Source organism: Equus asinus, chromosome 25 (assembly GCF_041296235.1).
Source record: "Equus asinus isolate D_3611 breed Donkey chromosome 25, EquAss-T2T_v2, whole genome shotgun sequence".
Classification (NCBI taxonomy): domain Eukaryota; kingdom Metazoa; phylum Chordata; class Mammalia; order Perissodactyla; family Equidae; genus Equus; species Equus asinus.
Window position 1 is genome coordinate 43,692,208 of NC_091814.1, and position 26,607 is coordinate 43,718,814.

General features: G+C 36.9%; 1 protein-coding gene across 4 annotated transcripts in view; it reads left to right on the forward strand.

Annotated features, from left to right (window-relative positions):
* Positions 1 to 26,607, forward strand: part of ABL2 (ABL proto-oncogene 2, non-receptor tyrosine kinase) — a 101,092-nt gene that overhangs the window by 48,211 nt on the left and 26,274 nt on the right. Inside the window, exon 1 of one of the 4 annotated variants that reach the window (XM_014845296.3) lies at positions 26,316 to 26,499. The exons of 2 other annotated variants lie outside the window; for them this stretch is intronic. In XM_014845296.3, coding sequence (XP_014700782.1) covers positions 26,388 to 26,499 — 112 coding nt within the window. In that variant the 5' untranslated portion in view covers positions 26,316 to 26,387. Of the gene's footprint in view, positions 1 to 26,315; positions 26,500 to 26,607 lie in introns of those variants that run through there. One more of the 4 variants, XM_014845297.3, reaches the window with a different exon arrangement.

Below are 26,607 nucleotides of genomic sequence, written 5' to 3' on the forward strand. Positions count from 1 at the left end.
TTTATCTTAATGTTGTATTTTATTGACTACCCAAATACCGTATCATAATTCTTTGTGCCTATGATAGGCATGTAAATTGAAATTGGACCTTTTCTTTTTTAGTTTCTCCGTGTTTAAAACTTTTCATGATTGATTTAGGAATTTAACCTATTAGTGCATAAAACAATATAAGTATATTTTTTGATAATCAAAAGTAAAATTTTATTGGAAATGCTTCCTATCAACTATTGCTGCAAAAATGCTATGTAATAAATAATCTGAGAGGCTCAGTAGCTTAAAACCACATCGCCCCCCATGAGTCTCTGGGTCATCTGGAATTTGGTTGATCTCAGCTGGGCTTGACTGGGTTCAGCTGGATTTGGCTCCAAGATCACAGGTCTGCTGTGCATGTCTCAATCGTCTCATGGAGGTAGTGGAAGCACAAGAAGACTGAGAAACACACACATGCAGCCTGTTAAGGCCCCAGTTCAAAATTGGCATACTGCCCACATTGTTGAGCAGAGAAAGTCACATGACCACACCCAGCATCAGTGGGGCGGGGAATATACTTTGCCCGTTCTAGTGGTAGGTAACTGCAGGGTCTTTTGGCTAAGGATATAGATGTGTAATTCTACAACGAGGAGGAACTGAAAAATTGGGAACAATAATTCGACCTATCCTGTGCATCTTTTAATGAGATATTTTTTCTTGTGTCTGTGGATATTATTTACTAGAATGAGATGCCTAAATTGAGATCTGAAGAGTTGGAGTTAGCTAGGCAACGTAGGGGTGGGAAGAATGGGCAAAAAATATTTGGGGCTGAGGGAACAATATTTGCTAAAATAAAAGAGGGTCTAGGGAACTACAGAGTTGAATGTGTCCAAAGCATGGAGTGAGAGGTCAGGTGTTTACCAAAAAGAGAATGGGCAGGAGAGTGAGGCCGGGGTCCCTGCAGAAGCAGCTTTTATGCCATGTGAGGGAGATTAGACTTTAACTTGAATGCAGTGAGGAAATCATTGGCATGTTTTAAACAGAGTAGTGATGTGATTTTCTCGTGTTCTAGAAAAAGAATAATCTTTGGCTGTTGATGCCTGTTAGATTGATATTGGATAAAACCAGAGTCTAGGAGACCAGTGAGGAGACTTGCAAAAATGCAGGTGAAGCATGAAGGCGACCTAAGCTAAGGTGGTGGAATTAGGCCTAGAAAGGGATGTTGAACTGATTTGAACTGTTTTCAGCCAGTGGGTACATTGGTTATATTCTCTCATTTCTATGTAATTTGAATGTTAGAACAAGGGCAGTTTTTCAATTTACATATGTCCTCTATCTTTAATTTTATAAAACAATGTGAATGGTAGCAGTGTATGTAAAAAATTACTTGTAAATAGTAAGGTTTAATACAAATGCCAATTAATATTGTGCAGTAAGTTCTTTGAATTCCTTGAGACAAGAGTTAATAAGTGAATTTTTATTTTTTTATTTTTTGCTGGGGAAGATTAGCCATGAGCTAACATCTGTTACCAATCTTCCTCTTTTTTTTTTTTTTTTGCATGAGGAAGATTAGCCCTGAGCTAACATCTGTGCCAGTCTGTCTCCACTTTATGTGTGGGTGGCTGACATGTGGTGTAGGTCCATGCTCTGGATCAGAAACTGGAACCCGGGCCACCGAAGTGGAGCACACAGAACTTAACCACTATGCCACAGGGCCAGCCCAACATGTTGTTTTTTTGAGGCTAGAGAAACATTATTTAACTATTATCTCAGTGACCTAGTGTGTATTGTATTTTCTGTTACCTTGGTTTAACTATTTTATCCCTCCCTGTAATCCAGAAAATTCAAAATACATATTTTTCTAAAAGAGAAACTTTTCTAATTGTTTCTGCTCTTTAATGACTTCTAATTGCCAGGAAGATAAATCTGAACTTATTGGTGTGGCATTCAGGATTCTCCAAGTCTGGTTCTTGCTTACCCTCTTAATGTTCTTAGCACTTTATCTCATGCACACGCCTCTTCTGCACAAGAAACAAACAGAAACCCTGGGGCCATACAATTTTTTTTTTTCCGATTTCCAGAATGTACTATGCAGGTTGCTGTCATTAATCACCCTTTACTTGGATACCTTCATCCACATTCACTTTTAGTATCTCAGATGGTTGATATAAAAATGACTTGTGTGTCTTTAAACTGGAGGCGATACTTGAGGGCCAGATTGCATCTTCTGGTTTCCTGATATATCCCTGGTGCTTGTTATAGTGTTTGGCGCAAAGTGGATATTAAATAAGTATTTGAATAATTAGTACGTTGATGAACTATTATTGAGAGTTAGACATCTAGAATTTCCTGTGGATTAAGTTATTTTGTTTCTTTGTGTGCACAGACACATTCATATACATTCCATGCACAGAAGTGTGTGTGTGTGTGTGTGTGTGTGTATGTATGTAAGCAGTTGTTGCATGCTTCCATAGTCTCAGTGAAACAGCTGACTGCTTGGATTACAGAGGATTGTATTGTGGATCTTGAGGAATGATCTAGGTTTATTTGTGAGTCCCTCCCTAGGAATGTCAGCTCTGAGCTGCATTGAAGTCCTTGTACCAGGTGCTAGCTACATTGACTTTGGGAATTCCATGAGGAAAAGAGGTCTGGCACATTCCTTTCATCCTTGAGATGTTTCGTTATCTTTTGCCTAAACGACATAGGCAGTGATGTGTTTCTGCTAAGATGCAGAAGATCTTAGAATGCTGAATTCCACAAATTTTGTGTGTTTAGGAGGGATCTTTCTTCTAAACTTCTGTCACATTTCTAAACAGAAGGGTATTTAGTTATGTCTAAAATAAGTGTGGAAATTTTAGATTCTTCATCTGTAGGTATTGTTAAAATTTAATTTTCTGTGGTGTGATATTTGTGGCATGACTTTTTATTACATTTATAAACTGGTGTGAAAGTGTGTTTCAACCCACTTTTTGCCTTTTTTCTCTTTATTTTTTAAATTATCATACAGTAAGCTGACTCTGTTTGTTGTGTAGTTCTGTGAGTTTCAACTCCTGTAGATTCGTGTAACTCCACAGTCAGCAGAACAATTACGTCATCCCAATGAACTTTCTTGGGCGGTTCCTCCGTAGTTACATCTTCCCCCTTCCCCTAGCTCCGAGCAATCACCGATCTGTTCTCTATCACTATAGTTTTGTCTTTTCAAGAATGTCACATAAATAGAGCCATACAGTATGTAATCTTTTGAGACTCACTTCTATCAGAAACTCAGCATAATGTCTTTGAGATTCATCCAAGTTGTTCTGTGTATCAATAGTTCATTCCTTTTTTATTGCTGAGTGGTATTCCATTGTATGGATGGAATGGACATTCTGTGTACACAGTTTGTTTATCCATTCATCTGTTGAAGAACATTAGGTTGTTTCCATTCTGAGGCAATTATGAATAGAGCTGCCATAAACATTTCTGTACAGGCTTTTGTGAATCTAAGTTTTCCTTTCTCCAGGGTAAATACTCACAAGTAGGAGGATTGTTGGGTGATATGGTAAGTGTATGTTTTATTTTATAATAAACTATGCAGTTGTTTTCCAGAGTGGTTGTATCATTTTGCATTCCCCCAGCAAAGTATGAGAGTACTAATTGGTTGGCATCCTCATTGACTCTTGCTATTGTCTGTGTTTTTTGTATGAGCTATTCTAATAGGCATGTAGTAGTATCTCATTGTGGTTTTAATTTGCATTTCCTTAATGGCTGCCAATGTTCCATGTCTTTTCATGTGCCTATTTGCCATTCATATAACCTCTTTGGTGAAGTGTCTTCAAGTCCTTGCCTGGTTTTTTAGTGGGTTGTTTTCTTACTGTCTCAGCCCATTTTTGTTTGTCCTTTGTATATCCTCAGTAAGTGATGTTTCTTGTTCTTATCACTTTTCTTATTTTCTTATTAAAAGACAGTGTCATAGGACTTCAGAGACTGATCAGCAGCCAGGTTTTAAATATGGGTTACTCTATGAGTCACCTTGTGATCTTGGACGAATTATTCACCTGACAGGATTTTTATGAATGTTAGATAATTTTAATTGATGTATATGAAGTGCTTCACACATAGCTGTATCTCAAGCTTTCTCCTTTCCCTCAATTCATTTCTCAGAGTGCACTGCCTGGAATATTAGTCTTTGAGATGCTCAGTGAAAAGAGACTCTGAGCAAAGAAACCTGAGATACGCTACATGCTGTAGCTGCCTTTTGCAGGGTTCCTGTGAACATGATGTTTCTTTGTCATAGGACTTGTTTATTCAGCATTTTTCAATCTTATTTAACTGTGGGACACTTGGCCTGTGACATCTACTTAGCCTACTTTTTATGGAACACACTTTGGGAAATATGTTACCCCAAATAGTGTAGTATGTGGTAAATACTCACTATTTATCAAATATATAAATGCATTGTTTCATTTGGTTTTTAAATCTTAAAATAAGCATTTAAAAAATATATTAGGTCTTACCTTGAGATGAGTTATGTAGCTTATCATATCCTTCTTTTTTTTTTTAATTTTCTTTTTTTATGGCTCCTTTTCCCCATTTCTAAGGAAGTTCTAGGCAGTGGTTTGAAAGTTTGATCCCTAGACCAGTAGCATCAATGTCACTTCTGGGTGATATTAGAAATGCAAATTCTTGGGTCCCACCCTAGGCCAGCTGAATCAGAAACTCAGAGTAAGGCCCTCTAATCTTTGTTTTCCAGCAGGTCCTTCAGGTGATTCTTGTGTGTGCTAAAGTTGGAGAACCCATTCTAGCAAATCATTCAGTTTGGGGTTTTGCTAGCAGAGCAGCAAAAATCTGAGAAAAGAAGGTCCCATTATCCAGATCTGACTAGGATTAACCAGAAGACCTCTTTGTACTATCTGTTGATGTTGAAAAACTTTGTAAAACACTAATACAACAGATTGGCTCATTTTATTGTCTTTGACAGTAGTTTTCCAATTTCAGGTTGTGAAATCAATTCAGTAGGAAGCCACCAGTGGTTGAGAAGGTAGAGAACGAAAGGAAAGGGAACATAAGAATGTGTCACATGTAGTACAAATATGTTTTATGACTGTTTCATTTGTGTGTGTTTGTATGCAAGGTCACACTGTCACGTATTTTTCTTACTGTGAATTATAAGTTGGGGGCATATAGGTAAAGCAGATGTGTCGTAGAGGAAGAGGCACTGGATTCCAAATCTGAGAACTTGGGTTTGAGTGCTACTCAGTTATGACTTGTTAAAGCCCTATTTATCATAGGATTGTTGTAAAGATTAAACCAGTGGTTCTCAACTGGAGGTGATTTCCCCTCTAGGGGACGTTTGACAACCTTTTGAGACATTTTCTGTTATTCCATCTTGGGATGGGGTAGTACTGGCATTTAGTGGGTAGAGGCTATGGGTGCTGCTAAACATCCTACGATGCACAGGACAGCTCCCCAAAACAAAGAATTATCTGGCCCAGATGTCAGTAGTGTCACAGTTGAGAAACTTTGGATTAAATCATTGCATGTAAAAAATTGTAAATTGTCATATAAGGTACATAAAATTTGTTATTAAAAATGTAAGTATTTTAAGGGCCAGCCCTGTGGCACAGCGGCCAAGGTCACACGTTTCGCTTCTCGGCAGCCCGGGCTTCGCCGGTTCTGATCCTGGGTGCGGACATGGCACCGCTTGGCACGCCATGCTGTGGTAGGTGTCCCACATATAAAGTAGAGGAAGATGGGCATGGATGTTAGCTCAGGGCCAGCCTTCCTCAGCAAAAAGAAGAGGACTGGCAGTAGTTAGCTCAGGGCTAATCTTCCTCAAAAAAGAATATAAGTATTTTAGAAATATGTGTCTCATTATCTTTCAGAGATGAATTTTATCATAAAATATAGCATATACGGAAGATGAAGGAAATTGGAGCAAATCTGTATGAACTTGGATAAGTTATTTACCTGACAGGATTATTTTGAGAATTAAATAATTAGATATATACTAATATGATAATTAGATATATACTGATACATGTTCCAGGAGCATAGCATTCGATTTAAGTGGTGTTTTGATATATAGGAATGGTGCAGAAGATAGAGTATTTGTATAGAAAATGATTTTGTATCAATACAAGCAGTTTCAGAGAAGTTTGTATCTAAAAACATTACATCAATTCAATACAGACAATTTGAGAGATTAAAAGAATTCTATGTTAGTCTGTGTTAGTCAAGTATAAAAAAGTGTAGTTATCCGTGGTTTTCAATCAGAATTCCAAGAAGACTGTAAGGTAATGATACTCAGCTACAAAAACTACCAGAAATGGCAAATTTTGAAGGGACAACACAGTTCCCAGCATATTTTATAGGTCTCTCTTAAAACAGATTAATCTCTTAAATTCATGGTTAGAAAATCAAGAAATCACCTGAACCAGAAATCCCATCATAAACGGCTGTTGCTGATAATTTATGAAACAATCTCTTGGTACATTTGAGCCAGTATCTTGTCTAGGACTACTTACCACTCCTTCCCCAGCAAGATGTGATAATCTTCCTGTGCTCTATGACTGCTTTACCATGTGTTACCTTACTTGTGGAGAAGGAGGGGGTTAGCATAGAGCCTCTCTATGAATTGGAAAATTAATTGATCTTGGACATCAGGTTCTAAGGATTCCAGATTAAAAAGATTATCTGTACTTAGAGTATGCATTTTACCCACGTTAATTTGAAACCAGCTTTCATCTAAGCGTCCAGTGTAGTCTGATAGTTAGAAAAGGCAGAAACTTCGTTGTTAAGGTCTGAAGATAGGGCTTGGTGTACATTTCTTCTGTTCAGCCTTTTCATGTTCATCAACCAAATACTCAACATTTTATACAGCCCTTATTTCATATCGGACACTGTTTTTAGATCTTTACATATAATAACATTTAATTCTTATGCCACTTCTATAAGAATAGGTACTGTCGTCCATTTTTGGATGAGGAAACTGAGGCACAGAAATGTTAACTTGATGAAAGTCACAAAGTTAGTATGTTTAGACTAGGATTCAAACCCAGGGAATCTGGCTCCAGAGTCTCTGTTCTTAACTACCATGTTCTATTGCCTATTTATACCCATATAACAGCTGCCTTGCAGGGCAGTTATAATTAAATCAAATTTCATATGCCTAACACTTCACATGTGTTAGGTACTCAATAAATGAGATTATTATCATACATTCTTGTTAAACACAACTAGAAAGAGTTTTACAAAGCATGGCTTTTAAACCTCGCTTAAAAAACTGGAAATTACATATCTGAATCAGGAATGAATACTTTAAAATTTTTTCCCACATAATAAGAATAGGAGTTATATTGAGAAGATCATAATTTTTCCCCCTTTATTCTATTAACTTGGTATATTGCATTGATTGATTTTCATATGTTGAACCAACCTTGCATTCCTGGGATAAATCCCACTTGGTATAGTGTATACTCCTTTTAATGTGGTCCTGGATTGGTTTGCTAGTAATTTATTGAGGATTTTTGTGTCTATATTTATAAGGGATATTGGTCTGTAGTTTTCTTGCAATATCTTTGTCTGGCTTTATTTTTAAGGTCATTCTCTACCCTCTATGCCCTCATCATGAAAGAGGCCTTATTTTACTCATTTCTAGCCTTAGGTCGGGGGTCAGTTTCACTACATAAGTGCAGAAAGCCAAACAATCAGGTGATTGTGCAGGGCTTTTAAACACTCTGGTTTTGGCAGTCCAGGGCCAAATGATTCCTGGCATAGGAGGATATTTAATAAGGCATGTTTACTTTTGCAATACTATTATGGTTCTATTGTGCCCTGCTGTTAATAGATTGGCTTTAGTTGTTTTCAGAGTTACCAATTGCCCATGATTTTAAGGCTCCTAAGTATCAGAAGCAGAATTTCAAATAGTACTCTAAAATTGTCCCTCTGTATTACAGCACATGGTCTGTTCATCTGAGAAATGGGATAATAGTATCTTTCTGTCACTGTTAAGATAAGAATCAGTGATAATGTATGTAAAGTGCCTGGCTTATATAAGCAAGTACTCAACACCTGGTAGATGCTAATTTTTTTACCAGTTTCTTTCTTCTAAACTGCTCCTAAATGGTGCAGTGCTCAAAAGTCCAGAATTCGTTTTGCTCCTGTGGCCTTAGTACACCATTGCTTTTTTCTACCTCTTATTCTTCCTTGTCCCTCATTCCTTTTCCCCACCGTCTGGCTTAACATTCAGAAAGAGTTTTGATGTCTGATTTACATTCTTTCTTAGTCTGTCCTATAAATGTTATTAATGAGCACAATATTCCGACCTTCTACCGTCAGGATAGCATCAGTGGAAATCTAGCAAAATTGAAAAGGGAAATTGAAATTAGTCCTACTTTTGGGATAGTTTAAATACAGCCACTCCTTTCTTGACCTGGCCCAGCTGTCCTGGTGAAGAAACTCTGCTGGCTCCTGCTCTTAAGGATTCTCTGTTTTTCTCTTGTTGGATACCTCTGTTCTCTCCCTCTCTCCCTCTCTCTACTATGAGTCATAGTACTCATAGTTATGTGAGTACATAGTATTCCCATAGTACTTATGGTACTCTGTATTCACAGTTTGATACTGACAGATCTGCTAGGAAAAGTAACTTTAATAGCGAGCTTTATTACCTAAGATTTGTCATTAAAATTTTCAGTAATTTTGTAATCATTGGTAGACTTGTTTTCAGCTGGAGAGAAATATAGAGTTCAGTGAAATTACAGAGATTGAAATCCTGAGTATGTCTTTATAGATTATTTGAATAAAATATAGATATTATTATGAGCTCTAAACCAAAAGAATTTTGTAGTTTGAAGTATTTTTTTTCTTCTTACCTATAACACGCAGACTGTATGGAGGCTTCTGTTGCTTTGGACAGCCAGTAGCTGCTGAAATAAGGGTAATGAATGAGGTCTTTGTTTCTCTTAGTTAAGGCAATTGGAAATATCTGAGTTCAGCCAGCAGGAAATAGCGTACAGCCAGGACCCAAGTATAGGGAGTGTAGTATACACACATAGACGCGCCTCCTCGTAGATACTGGGAAACTAGCTCCACAGGTCTGAAACAGGAAAAAGCAGCCTTTTTGATTTTTAGCATCACATGAAAGGATTCTGTTACTAAGTTAACTGCAGGGCAGTGGCAGGTGTCCTATAGGGTAGGTTAGAGAACCTTGAGAACTATAAGAAGTATTTCCTAATGAATACCCATATGTACATTACTTTTTTGTGTGAGATGTTTGTGAGATGAGTCGTACATTAAGGGAGGAATTTTGTTCAGCTCATCTTTTCTTTGAGAACAAATCAAAAGTAAAGACACAGTCTATTCCATTTTGGTCTAAATAAGATTATTCAAAGAAGAGATGAAAGTCATCCATTTAATTAGAGAAAGGTTATATTTTTGGATGCATTCTCAGTTCTGGCATGACCTATACAAATTTTTAACTCTTCTCGGAGTTATTGTGCATTAACTTTGGGAAAATACGTGATTGCTACTGGGAGTAAATGGCAGAAATTTCCAGTTTCCTTTGATGGAATGGACTGGTTGGCAAGCACGTATGTATCATTCACATTAGTCTCTTAGATTTGGCTCTTAAATGCCATCCTCTGTGTGGACATATGAATCAAAGTCATTCTACTTGGGGAGGCTGGCTGTCTTCAAATTCTCCTCCAGAAGGTAAGAAAAGTACTTTTTTTGTACCACTCTTGATTGAAAGAGAGGCAGCCTGGAATAGTGAGAGGAGGGTGGGCTTTGGAGTTAGAAAAAAACTAGGATTTTGAGTGCTGGCTTCAGCAATTAGCTCTGGAACTTGAATAAATTACTTAACATTTCTGAGCATTTGTATGTTGGTGATAATAATGCCTGTCCTTGAGGGCTGTAGGTAATGATATTATAAATTATAATATGTCAGTTAAAGTTGTAAAGTGCTTGGTACATAATAAATGCTCCATAAATGGTAGCTATTATTATAATCATACTGTAGAGAGAGCTAGAATTGCTTTAAGTAATTTTTAGTTTGCATGAAAACCTCATGTGGAGTTTTGTGAATATTAATTTAAAAATACCTGAGTGCCTACTATGTGCAGGTGCTGTGATTAATATAGAGGAAAATTAGTGATCAGATTGTCCAATGCAAACAGCTGTGTGTTTAAAGAGTCTTATCTTCAAATGACTAGGTGACTCTTTCCTAAATGCAAATAGCTTGATTTATCTCAGAACTACTCGACCTCAAAAAGAGGGCAGATGATGACGTAAGAAGTAATGAGAAAGGGGTGCTATTATGGAGATGATATTAAAGAGATTCTCTTAGAACAGAAGAATTCCTAAGTCTCATCCTATATCACTCCTTTATATGAAATCTGTCAAGAATGACATCTTCACGTGGAACTAAGCAAGGCAGGGTAACATTTTCTATTATCAGCAGGACTTTTGGTCTCAACTCCAATTGAAGAAATATAGTTGGCTAGGACCGAGTTATAGATCTTACCTCTCTAGTTGCACGAAGAGACCATCCCTTCTAACCTTGTGAGGAGAATGAAGATCTGGGAAAGGATAGAGGAGACTTGAACTTCTCTTTCATAGAGACCAGAACATACATAATTAAGCATGACATTTAAAAATAAAATTATAACCTCATTGAAACAAATTTCTGAAATATTTGGACTGAAAACTTTGCTATTTGATTTTGGGAACATGTGAGGACCATTTATACTTTTGGACAGTTGGTATTTGTCCACAAAAATGGGTAAAATACTCTAGGAATGGATCACAATGTATATTTTATTTTAAATTTTGTTCATCCTTGAAAATTAAAATTGTTTAGGCTTTATAAATATATAAAAACTATTTACCTACTGATAAAGTTTGCTTTGAATTTCTTTCTTAAACCCATATCACTTTCGGGCCGGCCTGGTGGCGCTGCGGTTAAGTTTGCACGTTCTGATTCTTGGCGGCCCGGGGTTCATGGGTTCAGATCCTGGGTGCGGACATGGCACCACTTGGCAAAAAGCCATGCGGTAGTAGGCATCCCACATATAAAATAGAGGAAGATGGGCATGGATGTTAGCTCAGGGCCAGTCTTCCTCAGCAAAAAGAGGAGGATTGGCAGTAATTAGCTCAGGGCTAATCTTCCTCAAAAAAAAAAAAAATCACTTTTATAGATCTTGGATCTTAGGGATTTGAATATCTAGAACAAAAATCTAAATAAAATAAATCAAATTTGCACGTGTCCCAAGCAGATCAATGGACTAAATTTCTTCTATTGTGAAGTTCCAAATCTTAAGTTATAGGAATTGGTAGATTATATTCTAATTTTAGCTTTAAGGCTAAAAATTGCTGTAAGAGTGTGTATTAGAGAACTTCTTTCAGAACAAGATTAAGGAAAAGACTGGATAAAAATGAACGAAAAATACCGTCAGCTTTTTCTGGGTGATGCGATCATAACTGCTTTTAATTATCCTTATTACTATGTGTTTAGATTCTAGCAAATGGGCAAGTATTGCTTCTATAATTAAGAAAATGATTTGTCAGCAAATATTTATTAAATACATACTTTACAAAAATGGATATGAATAAGACATATAATCTGTAACCTTAAGTGGGGAGAGGCTGGAGTTAGACATATAAGTAATAGTACTTTGTATTTTTCTATATTGTGCAATATTTCTTGCCCCCACATAACAATACCAATAATAAAAATCCATGTGATTGTAATGCACTGTAGACTTATAAATTTTGTTTTAGGTGAGGGAGAAAATACTTTTGAGAACGTTGAACAGCAGAGATGAAATATGAATTATGTAAAATGATGAGTTCACTAGGTGACAGGAAAGGAGGAGGATTTTAGGAAGAGAGAATTCACATGTACAAAGATTGAACAAATTGACATATTCAGAGAACTGCTCGTGGAGCTGTACATAGGGAAAGCAGAGGTATAAGAAAGAATAGTGAGAGATGAGGCTGGAGAGGTAAGCAAGTGCCAGATCGTGGCGGAGCTTTCTTATATAATGCTAAGGAATTTCTAATTTATCTGTGCAGTGGAGAGCTCATCAAAGGTTTTAAGTAGGAACATAACCTAAGACTTGCTCTTTCAAAATATCAAGTCAGAGGCTGTGTGGGTATTAGATTGGAGCAGAGTGAGACTGAAGTCAGGAAGCTCAGGTCAATGAATGTTGTAGCAGCTCACGCAAGGAAATAAAGAGGGCATGAATTAGGACAGTGGTAATGGATGGAGAGGAATAGATCTGATAGATATTTAAGAACTAGAATGTGTAGGATAGGGTGATAGAGGGAATTAGGGAAGAAAGAGGAGTCTAGAATGGTAATGAGGTTTCTGGGTTGGATGCCAGGGTGAATGGGTATGCCATTAACAAAAATAAAACACACACACCTCAAACCAATAAAGGAACCAGAAGTAGGAAAAAGTGGATTTTTGCCTCATTTAGGATATCTCAGTGTCCTTATCCATAGACTGTAGGAGTCAACTGATCTGTTGTTCAGGAGAGTGATCCAGGTTGGTGAGATTTGGGAGCTGTGGTAGGCTGAAAACTAACCCCTCAAAAGACATCCATCACCTGATCCCTGGGACCTGTGCGTGTCCCTTCATATGGCAGAAGGAGAGGAGAGTGTCTGTACATGTGATGGGGAGGTTATCCTGGGTTAACCAAGTGAGCCCAAATGAAATCACATGTATCCTTTTAAGAGTGAGACAGGGAGATTTCATACACACAGAGGAGAAGATGGCATGAAGATGGAGCCCAGAGAGATTTGAAGATGCTGGCCTTGAAAACTGAAGTGATGTGGCCACAAACCGAAGAATGCTGGTAGCCACCAGAGACTGGAAGAGGCAAGGAATGAATTCTCCCCTGGAGCCTCTGAAGGGAGCTGAGGCCTTGCTGACACCTTGATTTTGTCCCAGTGATACTGACTTCAGACTTCTGACCTCCAGAACTATGAGAGACTGTATTTCTGTTGTTTTAAGCCATCTGGTTTGTGACAATTTGTTAAAGCAACCACAGGAAACTACTACTACAGGAGCCAATAGCCTAGAGTTTATAATTAAAAGCAGTGGATGTGAATGACTTTTAGGAAGGATGCATGGAATGAAAAGAAAAGAAGAATGAGGATAGAAGTTTCTGTTATCTGGCACCATCCAGAAATATATTATTTTGGATTAGAGAGTATTTCAGATTATTCCTATTTGTGATTATTGCAACATTTTTAATTGGTAAAAAATGTTTTTGATGGAATGCGATAGTTTCCTTTGTCTTTTATACACAGTGTTGAGCCATGTTGATAACTCCTAAATGTGTGTCCTTAGTGGACATACCTCACTCAGATTCTAGTCTTGTAACTCTGTCTTTGATATTTCAATGTTACTTTATATTAATTTTGCTCCAAACCAGAAATTTAATATTAGTTTCCTTTCCTATATCCTCTATTAACAAATAATTATCAAATCCTGTCTTCAAGAGATTTCCTGAATCTGTCTGTTATTCTCCATTCCATGGCCAGACCCTATCATCTCAGCGTAGTTTTCTGCAGCAGACTTTTATTCTCTTTACCTGCAGGTGGTCCGTCAGGAGTTTTATAGACCGGTCTTCTTTAAATAGCAGAGTCAGTGTGATACTGCTTCTCACAAAACCAGCACGTTTCCCTGTTGTATCCCAATACAGTCTGAATTCTTTTGTCTGGATGTTAAGGATGTCTGTCAGTTGGCCCACAAATATCTCATTATTTTATTAACATGCACGTACATTTTCAGGCTTCTCTTCTCGTCAGGCCAAGTTCCTCGTGCAACAAACTCACGGAGCTGGATTGAGGAATGGGCCAGCTGTGCCCCTCTCCAGTGTGTCAGTTTCTAAAGGTTCACTGGAAATGTAACAAGGTGGAAAAACTGTTTTCTAAAAATCCTCTCGGAGAGAGTATTATATGTGGCTTTGGGAAATATTTTCATAAGCTGTTTGGGCTGGAGCTTGAGACCACCAAAGGGCCTGTGAAACTGCCTGCTGAAGTGGATGATTCTGGCTGACTGCTGAGTCAGGCCCCCCTAGTTAGGGCCAGAGATGGATTGTTGACCACAGAGGGGCAGTAAGCACAGCAGTCTTCCTCCTCTCCGCTTTCCCTCCTCCCTCAGCGCAACCTTCAGCCTTCTGAGTAAATGTTGAGCACACATTTAAAGAGTTTTGTTTTGAGGATGTATTAATTATTAGCCTTCCCAGGTTCCCACATGTTTTGGTCTGGCCTTGAACTTAAAGTACTCACTACCTTTTCTTTCTGTTTTTTTGAGGAAGGTTAGCTCTGAACTAACATCTAGCGCCAATCCTCCTTTTTTTGCTGAGGAAGACTGGCCCTGAGCTAACATCCATGCCCATCTTCCTCTATTTTATTTATTTATTTATTTTTATTTTTTTTAATAAAGCTTTTTTTTTTTGTAAGATTTTTTTTTTCCTTTTTCTCCCCAAAGCCCCCTGGTACATAGTTGTATATTTCTCGTTGTGGGTTCTTCTAGTTGTGGTATGTGGGACGCTGCCTCAGTGTGGTTTGATGAGCGGTGCCATGTCCGCGCCCAGGATTAGAACCAACGAAACACTGGGACGCCTGCAGCGGAGCGCGCGAACTTAACCACTCGGCCACGGGGCCAGCCCCGTATCTTCCTCTATTTTATATGTGGGACACCTGCCACAGCATGGCTTGTTAAGTGGTGAATAGGTCCGCGTCCAGGGTCTGAACCAGTGAACCCCAGGCCATCGAAGCAGAGTGTGAACTTAACCACTGTGCCACCGGCCTGGCCCTAATACCTTTTCTTCCTATGCCTTTGTTCATATGTTGTTGGGTTTTTTTTCCTGCTTGGAAAAATGTGCTCTTCATTTCTCTGTTAGAAGATTTTGAGTCCAAAGTATGTTGAGATCTGTGGTTTGGTAGTTAGCGAAAGCTCCTATTCTAACAGGAGCACATGAGTCCTGTTTGAACCCTCAAGCGTTTGGAGGATTTGGATAGGTATAGAGCATGCGTTGTCAACAGGGGTGACAGTAACTCAGATATTTACAATGGTTTGTGCCTCTCCAAAGCTCAATGCTACACAATGAAAATCTCATCCTTTTAGTTTTTAATTTCTCTTGTTAGGGAGAAATTGAATTGAATCAAAATTAATCAATTAAATTTATTTAGATTAGTTCAAGTTAAATTTAATTTTAATCCTTAAAGTAGTGATAAGAAAAAAAAAGCTTGAGAAACACTGGTGTAGAGAAAGGGAAGAAATGCCATTATAGCTTTTATTTTTTGTGACAAGTCTCACATTTACTGAAGTTTTAGAAGGAGTTACTCTTTTTATAAAAAAATTACAGGGGCTGCCCCGTGGCTGAGTGGTTAAGTTCGCGCACTCCGCTTTGGCGGCCCAGGGTTTCTCTGGTTCAGATTCTGGGCGCGGACATGGCACCGCTTGTCAGGCCATGTTGAGGTGACGTCCCACATGCCACAACTAGAAGGACCCACAGCTAAAATATACAACTATGTACTGGGGGGATTCAGGGAGAAAAAGCAGGAAAAAAAATTACATATTATTTGTGCACTTTGCTGCGTTTCATTGGACAGAGAAGCACAACGGTTTCTGTAGAAATAGTTTCGAGGAAAAAAGACATAAAAGAAGGAAGTAATAAATTATAGTAAATACACTGTAGAAGATATCCCAGTTTAGTATAACAGTTGCTGTTTTAGGCAAAGAGATTTACTTAATCAGAAATGGTCAGAGAGGTCAGGTTCAAGAAGAATCTGGGAACTTGGACTACTTTGAGAGATAATACAGGATTTGAGTAGACAGAGGGAGAGAGTGAGCATAGTCCTGATTAAAATGCCATGTTGATTTTTTTGAGTTTTTGTAATCCTCTCAAATAGGAGAGTGTGTCAGAACTAGGGAGATAACCTTTAACGGCTGTTACGCACTGACCTAAAGAGAGTTAATCTTAGACAAGTTTAGAGGCTCTTCAGTTGCTTATTTTTATTTCTGTACTTCTGACTTCTTCTTAACCATACAAATCTTCCAACTTGAGCCCAACAAATTGATCTTTACCTTTTAATGGATTTATTTTCAAGGTAGGAAGGCACTCCTTTTAGACCACAGAAAGAACTGAAGTTTTAAATTATGGTGTCAAGTTCTCCACTAAGCATTTTACATGCATTTAACCTCATTTAAGGGCTCCAGAAAGTATATACCTTTTTTTTCTTGTTTTACAAATGAAAATTGTACACTTAAATATTTATACATAGCTTAACCAAGGACACCTACTTTTTGAATGGCAGAGCCCAGGGCTGCTTAATATAGAACCTTGAGTTAAGAAAAACCTACAGACTTATTAACATTAGAGATTGTAGTCTTTTTGTAATGAGGAGCCAGTTTTTGTTCCTAAAGCCTTGAGTTCACAAAAGGAAAGGTAAAGAGATGGATGCTGAGAGTAAAACAGCATAATGTGAAATTGGTGCTCTCCTTTCTCCTTAGAATTCTCGTCAGCTGCTGTGGCTCACTGTGCTGTTGTGGGGGATGAGGGGTGAGGGTTGAGAACAGACAGGGCTGTGGCAGCTGCCACCTTGGAGATCATCTGGTTCTGACGCTAGTTTTCTTTCTTCATCTCAGTAACAATGGAGTCGAACATAATTTAAGGTCTGCCATTAGATCCTGAAATGTTAGTTAAAGGAGCCCTGTCTTAGAAGTGCCCCTCTCTCTGCCTAGGTCTCTGTAGTGCTTTCTGTTTCACGCTCATATGAAAAAGGGAGAGGTGGTCTGTTGTGGGATAGTTCATCTGGGGTGATTGTCCGAGAGATACGTGCTGTTATAAAAATGACAGCTCCATTTGTGAGGTGTTGGAAGTTGAGGGCCTACACAGGGGAGAATCAGACTTTTTCCTTTGTCATATGTAGTCCCACCAGAAGTTGTATTTTGTTCTTTCGATTTATTGCCTATGCCTCTAACAGCTTGCAGAATAGGAAATATGAACAGCATTTTACCTCTCTAGGAATAAATTGAAATATAGTTGGCAAAAAAAATGGGAAGTGTTCTACCTTACTACCAGTGAATTGCAAATTTAAACAAGTTACTGTTGTTTGCCTTTAAAATTAAAAAAAAAGTATGTAAACACCTCGTGAAGTGAGCATTCATACATAGTTGATGAGTGATAAAGAGGTAAAATTTTTTGGAAAGTAGTTTGGAAATATGTATCGTGAGTCTTAAAAATGTCCTTTGACCTGAAAATTTGTCCTAATGAGGTGATGTTAAATAGAGAAAAATTCAGGGGTACAAAGTACATATAAGTATTATTTGGTAATAGACCCAAATTAGAAATGATGGTAACTCTGCAAGATGTAATTTTAATCCTTAAAGTAGTGATAATGAAAAAAAACTTGAGAAACACTGGTACAGAGAAAGGGAAAAATGCTGTTACAGCTTTTATTTTTTGTGACAGATGGAATATATATAGATGAAATGTATATATAACCTTTAAAAAGAAAGCTTTTGAAGATTTATGAGAATATGGGGAAATTTTTACTGTTCAGTTTCTAAAAGCAGTGCAGGGACCGGCCCTGTGGCTGAGTGGTTAAGTTCCCACGCTCTGCTTTGGCGGCCCAGGGTTTCGCTGGTTCAGATCCTGGGTGCCGATGTGGCACCGCTCATCAAGCCATGCTGAGGCGGCATCCCACATGCCACAACTAGAAGGACCCACAACTAAAAATACACAACTGTGTATCAGGGGGCTTTGGGGAGAAAAAGGAAAAATAAAACTTAAAAAAAAAGCAATGCATACTTTTTTGTACTCATTTATTAACATCTCAACACTATTGACTCGATTGATCATTCTTTTCTTCTTCAAACAGTCAACCCTTCTCAGCCTTTGGTAGTTTTCTCTTCCTTGCTGACTTCTTAGTCTCTTTTGCTGCCTCCTTTTCTTTCTGTTTGCTCTCTGAAGGGGAGTTCTTCAGGGCTTACTCCAGGGTTCCGTACTTGAAACTTTTTTTACTTTTTAAATTAACACACAGTAAAATTGACCTTTTTTGGGGGGATGTACAGTTCTATGAATTTTAGCCCATGTGTAGATTTGTGTAACCACCACCACAATCAGGATACAGAATAGTTACGTCACCCGCCAAAAATCCCCTTGTGCTCACTTTGTAGTCACAACCTCTCTACCCCAACACCTGACAGCCACAATGGTTTTTGTATTTTGGAGAATGTAGACTTTTGATACTGTCTTCTTTGGGAAACTTGGCATAATGCCTTTGAGCTCCATCCAGGTTGTTCTGTGTATCAGTAGTTCATTTCTTTTTTATTGCTGACTAGTATTGCATTGTATGGATGTACCAGTTTGTTTATCCATTCATCTGTTGAAGGCCTTTAAGGTTGTTTCCAGTTTGGGACAGTTATGAATAGAGCTGCCATAAACATTTATATACATGCTTTTGTAGGAATGTAAGTTTTCATTTCTCTAGGATAAATAGTTAGGAGTGGGATTGCTGGGTCCTATGTTAAGTGTGTATTTTACTTTACAAGAAATTGCCAAATTGCTTTCTAGAGTGGCTGTACCATTTTGCATTCCACCCAGCAATGTCTGAATTCTAGTTGGTTCGCATCCTGGTTAGCACTTGGTGTTGTGAGTATTTTTTATGTTGTTTACTTGCATAGGCAGGTCGTGGTATCTGATTGTGGTTTTAATTTGCGTTTCTCCAGTGGCTGCTGATGTTGAACATCTTATTTGTCATTCCTGTATCCTCTTTGGTAAAAAAATTTTTTATCCATTTTTTAACTGGGTGGTTTGTTTTCATATTATTGAATTTGAGAGTTCTTTATATCTTCTGGATCCATATCCCTTTGTCAGTTATATAATTTGCGAATACTGTCTCTCATCTATAGCTTATCTTTTAATTATTCTAACAGTATCTTTCAGAGAACAAAAGTCTAGTTTTGCTTTTTGTTTTTTGCCTTTTATGCTTTATTAAAAACAGCTTTATTGAGTTGTGACTTCTATTCCATAAAACTTGTGTTTTAAAAGAGGTCAGATTCAATGATTTTCTAAAATGTGCAACCCTCACCAGATTTCCAGTTTTAGAACATTTTTGTCACTCAGAAGATCCCTTGTACTAGTTTGTAGTCAGTCACATTCCTACAGCAGTCCCAGGTAACCACTAATCTCCTTTCTGTCTCCATGCGCTCGTTTTGGACATTATGTATGAACGGAGTCCTGCGTTATGTAGACTTTTAATCTGGCTTCTTTCACATAGCATAGTGTTTTTAATGCTTTATGGAGATATAATTCCACATATGAAATTCACCCCTTTAAAGTATGTAATTCAGTGGTTTTAGTGTATTCACAGAGTTCCTCGACCATCAGCACAAGCTAATCTTAGAACGTTTTCATCACCCCAAAAGGAAACTCCAAAGCCATTAGCAGTCAGTCCATATTCCTCCCCACATCCCAGCCTTAGGCTACCAGTAATCTGCTTTTTGTCTCTTTGGGTTTACCAGTTCTAGACATTTCATCTAAATGGAATCACACAATATGTGTCCCTTTTAACTGGCTTTTTCACTTGATATAATGTTTTCAAGGTTCACCTATGGTATAGCATACATTAGTACTTCATTCCTTTTTATTGCTGAATAATTTTATTTATCTATTTATTAATTGATAGACATTTCAGTTCTTCCAGTTTTGGCTATTATGAATAATGCAGTGAACGTTCATGTGCAAGCTTTTGTGTGGACATAGGCTTTCATCCTTTTATTTTTAACGTACTTGTATGATAATATTTGAAGTAAGTTTCTTTTAGATAGCCCATGGTTGGATCATATTATATATCTATTCTGACAGACTGCTTTATAATTGTGTTTAGACCATTTTCATTTAATGTGATTATCTATATGTTTAGCTTTAGGTCTATCATTTTATTTTTTTCTGTTTGTTCCTCCCTTTCCCCTTTCCTGTCTTCTCTTGGATTATTAACATGATTTTTTAGTATTCCATTTTAATTTTTCTCTTGTGTTTTTGGCTGTATCTCTTTGCATAGGTTTTCTAGTGGTTGCTCTAGTGATTTCAGTATACACATTGAACTTGTCGTGCTCTACTTAGATTCAGTATCTTACCACTTCAAGTGAAATATGGAAACCTTACCATCAGAGTTTTCTTTTCTTTTCCCTCTTTATGTCAGAGTTATTATGTATTATATCTACATATATGGAAGAGTCCCTACAGATGGTGTTACACTTTTTGCTTCCAACCATCAAATATGGTTTAAAGAACTCAGGAGGAGGAGAATAATCTATTCTGTTTACCATTTTTTTTTTCTCTTTCTTTGTTCCTGATGTTCCAAAGTTTCCTTCTAGTATCATTTCCATTCTGTCTGAAGAACTTCTTTTAACAATTCTTTTAGAGCAGGTCTGTTAATGACGAGTTCTTCCCTTCAGCTGAGAATGCCTTTATTTCACCTTCATTTTTGAAGGACATTTTCTGTGGATATAGAATTTTAGGTTGGCAGTTTTTTCTCTCAGCACTTAATGTGTTTTCGCTTCTTTCTAGCCTCCATGGATTCAAATGAGAAGTCTGCAGCATTCGAATCATTGTTTCCTTATAAGTATGATCCTGCACTTTTGTCTGACTCTTCTCTCCCTATCTGTGGTTTTAAATGCCATGTATATGCTCATGTCTGCAGTCCAGGATCTTCTCTGAGTTCCAGATTTATATATCAAGGTGTTTAATTATATTTCTCAAATTTACTTGTCTGTGGTGGAACTTCTGGTTTATACTGCTATTGCTTTTGAGTGAATTACATGGCCATCTACCTACTTACTCAAGCCTGCAAGCTATTCTTTATTTCCTCTCTCTCGTGTTGTCTTATATCCAAGTAATCTGCAGGCCCTATCAATTCCATCTCCAAATCAGATTTTAAGTTCTTCCACTTTTCTTTGTCTTCACTGACAGCATTCTATTCCAAGTCAACATGATTGCATTCCTGACCTGCTGCATATTTTCCTGTTGCTAATTTTGTTCTCCATCTAATCCATTTTTTTCACCCACTAGCTAGAATGGTCTTTTTACAAAATAGTCAGAACATATGACCTCCCTGCTTCAAACTGTTCAGTGGATTTCCATTGTACTTGGACTAGAATTTTAAATCCTTAGGTGCTTGGTCTGGCCAGCCCCTGTCTACCTTACTATAACTTCTTTTCGTGCTCCTCTTCTGACTTCCTCAGTGATAGCCACACTTTTCATTTCCTTTACATACCAGGTTCTTTCCTACTTCATGATTATTACACTTGCTACATTCTCTCTGCTTAGGTCCTTCTTTGCCTCTGTCCTCAGCTTAAGTGTCATCTTCTTTAAGTACAGTCATGCATCACTTAACGACAGGGCGATGTTCTGAGAAATGCATTGTTAGGTCATTTCATCCTTGTGTGAACATCATAGAATGTATTTACACAAACCTAGGTGGTATAGTCTGTTAGACGTGTAGGCTCTATGCTACTAATCTAGTGGGACTACTATCCTGTATGGAGTCCATCATTCACCAAAATGTTGTTGTGCGGTGCATGACTGTAGTGAAAGTCCCCACCTACCCCAACCTGTTCTCTTTATCTCTTATGGACTTTGTTTATTTCTTGCTTAACACCTGCTGTATCCTGCCTAGCAAAGTGCTTTGCATGTAGTAGTCACTCAGTAAATCTTGGCTGAATGAAGGAAACATTAAGCAAGTTTAAAGGACCAAATGCAAACGTATCAAAATTATTTTGATAATTTAGTAAGTGGGATGTAGGACCAAATGCAAAGGCATCAATATTATTTTGATAATTTAGTAAGTGGGATGTAGAAGTGGGTGGTATGTTGTTATTGTCTTTTTGTTTAAATATAATTTCCAAATTTTGTATAATGAGCATATATCACTTCTATAAACTAAAAACAGTTTATTTTTATTTATCTTTTTATTGAGGTTATAATGATTTATAACATTGTGAAATTTCAGTTGTACATTATTTATCAGTCACCATATAAATGTGCCCCTTCACCCCTTGTGTCCCTCCCCACCCCCCTTCCCCTCTGGTAACCGCTAAACTGTTCTCTTTTCCATATGTTAGTTTATCTTCCACGTATGAGTGAAATCGTACAATGTTTGTCTTTCTCTGTCTGGCTTATTTCACTTAACGTAATACTCTCAAGGTCCATCTGTGTTGTTTCAAATGGGACGATTTTGTCTTTGTTTATGGCTAAGTAGTATTCCATTGTGTGTGTGTGTGTGTGTATATATATATACACACATATCTTCTTTATCCAATCATCACTTGATGGGCACTTGGTTATAGTGAATAATGTTGCGCTAACATAGGGGTGCATAAGTCTCTTTGAATTGTTGATTTCAAATGAAAACAGTTTTAAAAATGAAAACATATCTTACTAATAATTTTGTTGAATTTAATCTTACGCTCTCATTTATCATTTTTTGGTGATTAGTTTTTCATGTGTAGTTTTTCATTTTATTCTCTAAAGTGTTTAAAACGTATTAAGTGGTTTAGATAGTTAAAAGCAGCAAAGAATCAGAAAAGAATATTCATATTTTCTTTATATTATACTTGTATGATGTCTTTTCTTAATTTGTCTAGGTTTCTAACTTAGATACTGTAGTCTTAAATTTCGTTTCCCACAGAGCTGTTTTGTGCCTCCTTTCTATGCCTTTAATGACTTTGCCTTTTTTCTGAACCTTGTCTAATATCTACCGTGGGAGTTGTGTGGGTTTTTTTCTTTTACTTTTTCCTTTGAGCTGTGTGAGCACAGCCACGCAGTATTTAATGTAAGGGTGCTCCTGAATGTCCTATCATTATTGTGACTGTTCTTTTCTTGCCCACAAATTATAAATAGAAATGTAATTATTGTCTGAACTTGGCTTTGTAGAGAAACGTTGAACTATTGAGGATTTTTTTTAGGGGAGCCTTATTTAGTTCTGTGCGGTGCAATTCAGAGGGAGGTCAGCATGCTTTAGCAAAAAGTATCTGTTGATTTGTGTTTGTGTGTGTAAGTTGATAGCATAAATGGAGATGTCTGGTTGCCTGAATGGGAGTTGAACACAGAAACAGCACTGATTAGTTGTTCTCCAAATTCATGAATGAACTATTTAAATTTACATTGACATTTTTTCACATTCATAATCCAGAATAAAACGTCTTACTATTTATTCTAAACTGTCCTCACTTAAGGGTGATTGACATGAAATATTATGCAGCTGTACACAGGAAGAGAACTATTTCTGTGCACTACTATGGAGTGATCTTGCAGGTATATGTTAAGTGAGAAAAGAAAGTGGTTAGTGTGAAATATTCTACTGTTTAAGAAAAAGGGAGGGGATGTGAATATGTGTCCATTTATATAGAAGCAGTGTAAGAATAAAGCATACAAATTTAGCTTACCTCTAAGGAAGAAGTGAATAGGGTAGATGGGAGTATCCCTCATTCTGTGATTCAACTTTGGAACCATGTAAATATTTTATGTAATGAAATAACAATTTAAAAAGGAAAGCTTAAAAACTGAAAATAAAATAAAGCAAATTGACTTAAGTGTATATCCTCTCCTAGTGGCAACTGTTCTTAAAGTTTGATTGTGTTCAACAGACTCCTGTGTTGACGTTTGCAGTGACGGTGCCAAAGCACTGTGGGTGAAACTGTTTCTGCCTTGACAGGAGTCAAGGTAGTGGCACCAAACTGCACCCGGTGGTCGTTGCATTTGTCACTGCAGCGTTCTTACAGTTAAGGAAAAACGTCAGTTTTGCTTAAGAATTTCCTTGATGAAGCAGTAAAAATGATTACTTTTATAAAATCTTGGTTTTAGATATATGTCTTTTTAATATTCCATGTGACAAAATCTACCGCTTACCAAAATGTCACGGTGGTTTTTAGAGAGAGCGCATGTGCAGTTGTTTTGACTTGCCAACTGAACTAGCTGCTTTTTTCATGGAACACTGTTTTTACCTAAAAGACTGAATGACAGACAAACTATTCATAATTGGAACTTGGCAGACATTTTCTTGAAAATGAATGAAGTTAGTTTGCTGCTTCAAGGAAAACAGTATTTGTTGGGAATGAGAGAGTTTGAGCTTTTAAGCAAAAATTAGAATTTAGTAAAATTAGTAACCACCATTGTAACGATGACAACTTCTCAGTATTTAAAACTTTTCTGGTGAGATTGGTGGTGATAGTAGTGAATATAATGTATCAATATTGTATAGTGAAATATAACAACATTTCGTGAACTAATATTTCCAGATAATCAATGCTTGATGTTAAAAAATTCAAAGTACAAGACAGACCAACAAATTTTAATTTGACAGAGTATGAAAATTCTATTTATGTGGTTTCAGATTCCACATTAAAACTAATCTTTAAAAAACGACCACTTGTCAACTTTTGGTATAGTATCGAAGAATATCCATAATGATCTGATATCCCTTCCTTTTATACTCATGTGTCTGTGTGCAATAAGATTTTCGTACACTTCAACAAAAATACATTACAACAGATTAAATCCAGAATGAGGATTCACCTGTCTTGTTTTGAGCCAGATTTTAAAGAGATTTGCAAGAAATGACATTACTTATCTCTTAATTCTCTTTTGACGAATAGTTATTTTTTTAATAAAATATGTTAACATAATGGGTTTATTGTTATTTTAAAATTAATACTGTTAAAATTTTTCAGTTTTAATTTCAAATATGGTAAATGATAGACATAAACCATGTAACAGAGGTCTTTGGAGACTTCAGTACTTTTTATTTAAAATTTTTTATTGTAAAATATACATAACATAAAATTTACCTTTTAAAATAATTTTAGGTGTACAATTTAGTAGCTTTAAGTACATTCACACTATTGTGTAACCATCCATTTGCAGAACTAGATTTCCAGAACTAGAACAAATTCTGGATATTTCTTATAAGTGAAATCATACAGTATTTGTCTTTTCATGTCTGGCTTATTTCATTTAGCATAATATTTTCATGACCCATCTGTGTCGCGCTTTTTGTAGTTGAATAATATTCCACTCTGTGTATGTACCACATTTTGTTTACCTCTTCTTCCCCTCTTTACTCCTGGTTACAGTATAGGAGCATTCAAAAGTGTAACTGTTAATTATTGGTACTTTAAATAGCAGATTTACTGATTAAATAGTAAATCGTATGGTATAGAATATAGATATGTATAAAACATATCTTCTTTACTTTATATTTTTTATAATCTAGGGAAGGAGAAATTCACCCTGGTATTTGAAATTCTGAGTCGTTAACTGAGGTAACCGTTAGTCATTTAACTCTTGCTTTTTCCATGATGCTAACAGTACTGGCTTTAATAGGGTTACTTTCATAGAAAGCGGAAGCTTTGTTTCTTATAAACTATTAATATTACCTACATCAAAGTCATTCTTCCTGTAAGGTTACGTTATAATTTTGTTTCAACTTTATTGAAGGCTATTTCAGTCCTGCTAGCCTATAATTTTACCGTTACCTTTATTGACCTGGAACCTAGCACAGTGGCTGGACATGTAGTAGGTGCTTAATAAATAGTTAATGAATCGGTGAGTGTTCTTAGCTGTACAGTTACAAACATTCTTGTATTATTTTTGTAGATTATATAAAGTCATCCACTATTTGTAGATTTTACTAGTTTAATTCTCATAAAGTACTCTCATTTTCAGGTTCTTAACTTTTTATCTTACTTTGTTTCTATATATTAACAAAGATTAGGCTTTTGCTTTTAAAAGTTTTAGCACTCAAAAATTTTCAACACTTTCGTGCCATGTTTTAGACTTTTGTTAAGCTATGGAGCCAAAATGTTAGTGAAGGCAGTCATTTCCTGGCTTCTGTGCTTATGAATCAGATTGTAACTATTTCTTTGACTTTGGATTTGTGGTTTCTTGAACTAATTTAAGTGATGCAGAAGATGACTCTCGTTAGGCGTTTCCCCTCTTTTAAAAGTGTATTTGGTGTTTTATTTGTAAACAGGTTTTCTCCAAGGAAACTTTTCTCTACAGTCTCACTTCATCATCCACTTTGGAGTGAAATCCCATCTATACTGATCTCTACTTATTTTCTTATTTGTTACTCATATTTGTGTTGGTTTTTACTTTATTTATTTTTTCAAAATATTCCCAGAGGTTTTGAGGTAACTTCAGTCTGACTCAATCTTTTGCTAGTTACTGGACATTTTCCTTTAGGTTACTCTCCACCCACTTTGGGACTTGTAAATGCTTATCCTTCTGTTGGTTCCCTCTGGCGACTGAGTACGTGAGTAAACGTCACATGCATGTGGTATTGCTTGTCGGCGAGTGGAATTCTAAGACTTCCTCTTAACAAAGAACAGTTTGACGTTAGTGCTTCTGGGCAGAAGAATGGTCCTTGGGACAGTTCTGCTTCCACCTAATAGTTATGGCCGAGATCAGGACATGTCGTTTTGCTGCCTATGCCCTGAGACCTCAGAAACTGCTCTACCCACCTTGACAGGTATGGTTCAGAGGTGATAGTTTAGGGGAGGGTAGATAATCACAGTAATCAAGCGTGACTGGAGATTTCAAAAAATTAATCTTTACTACTGTTATCGCCTTCATTGTT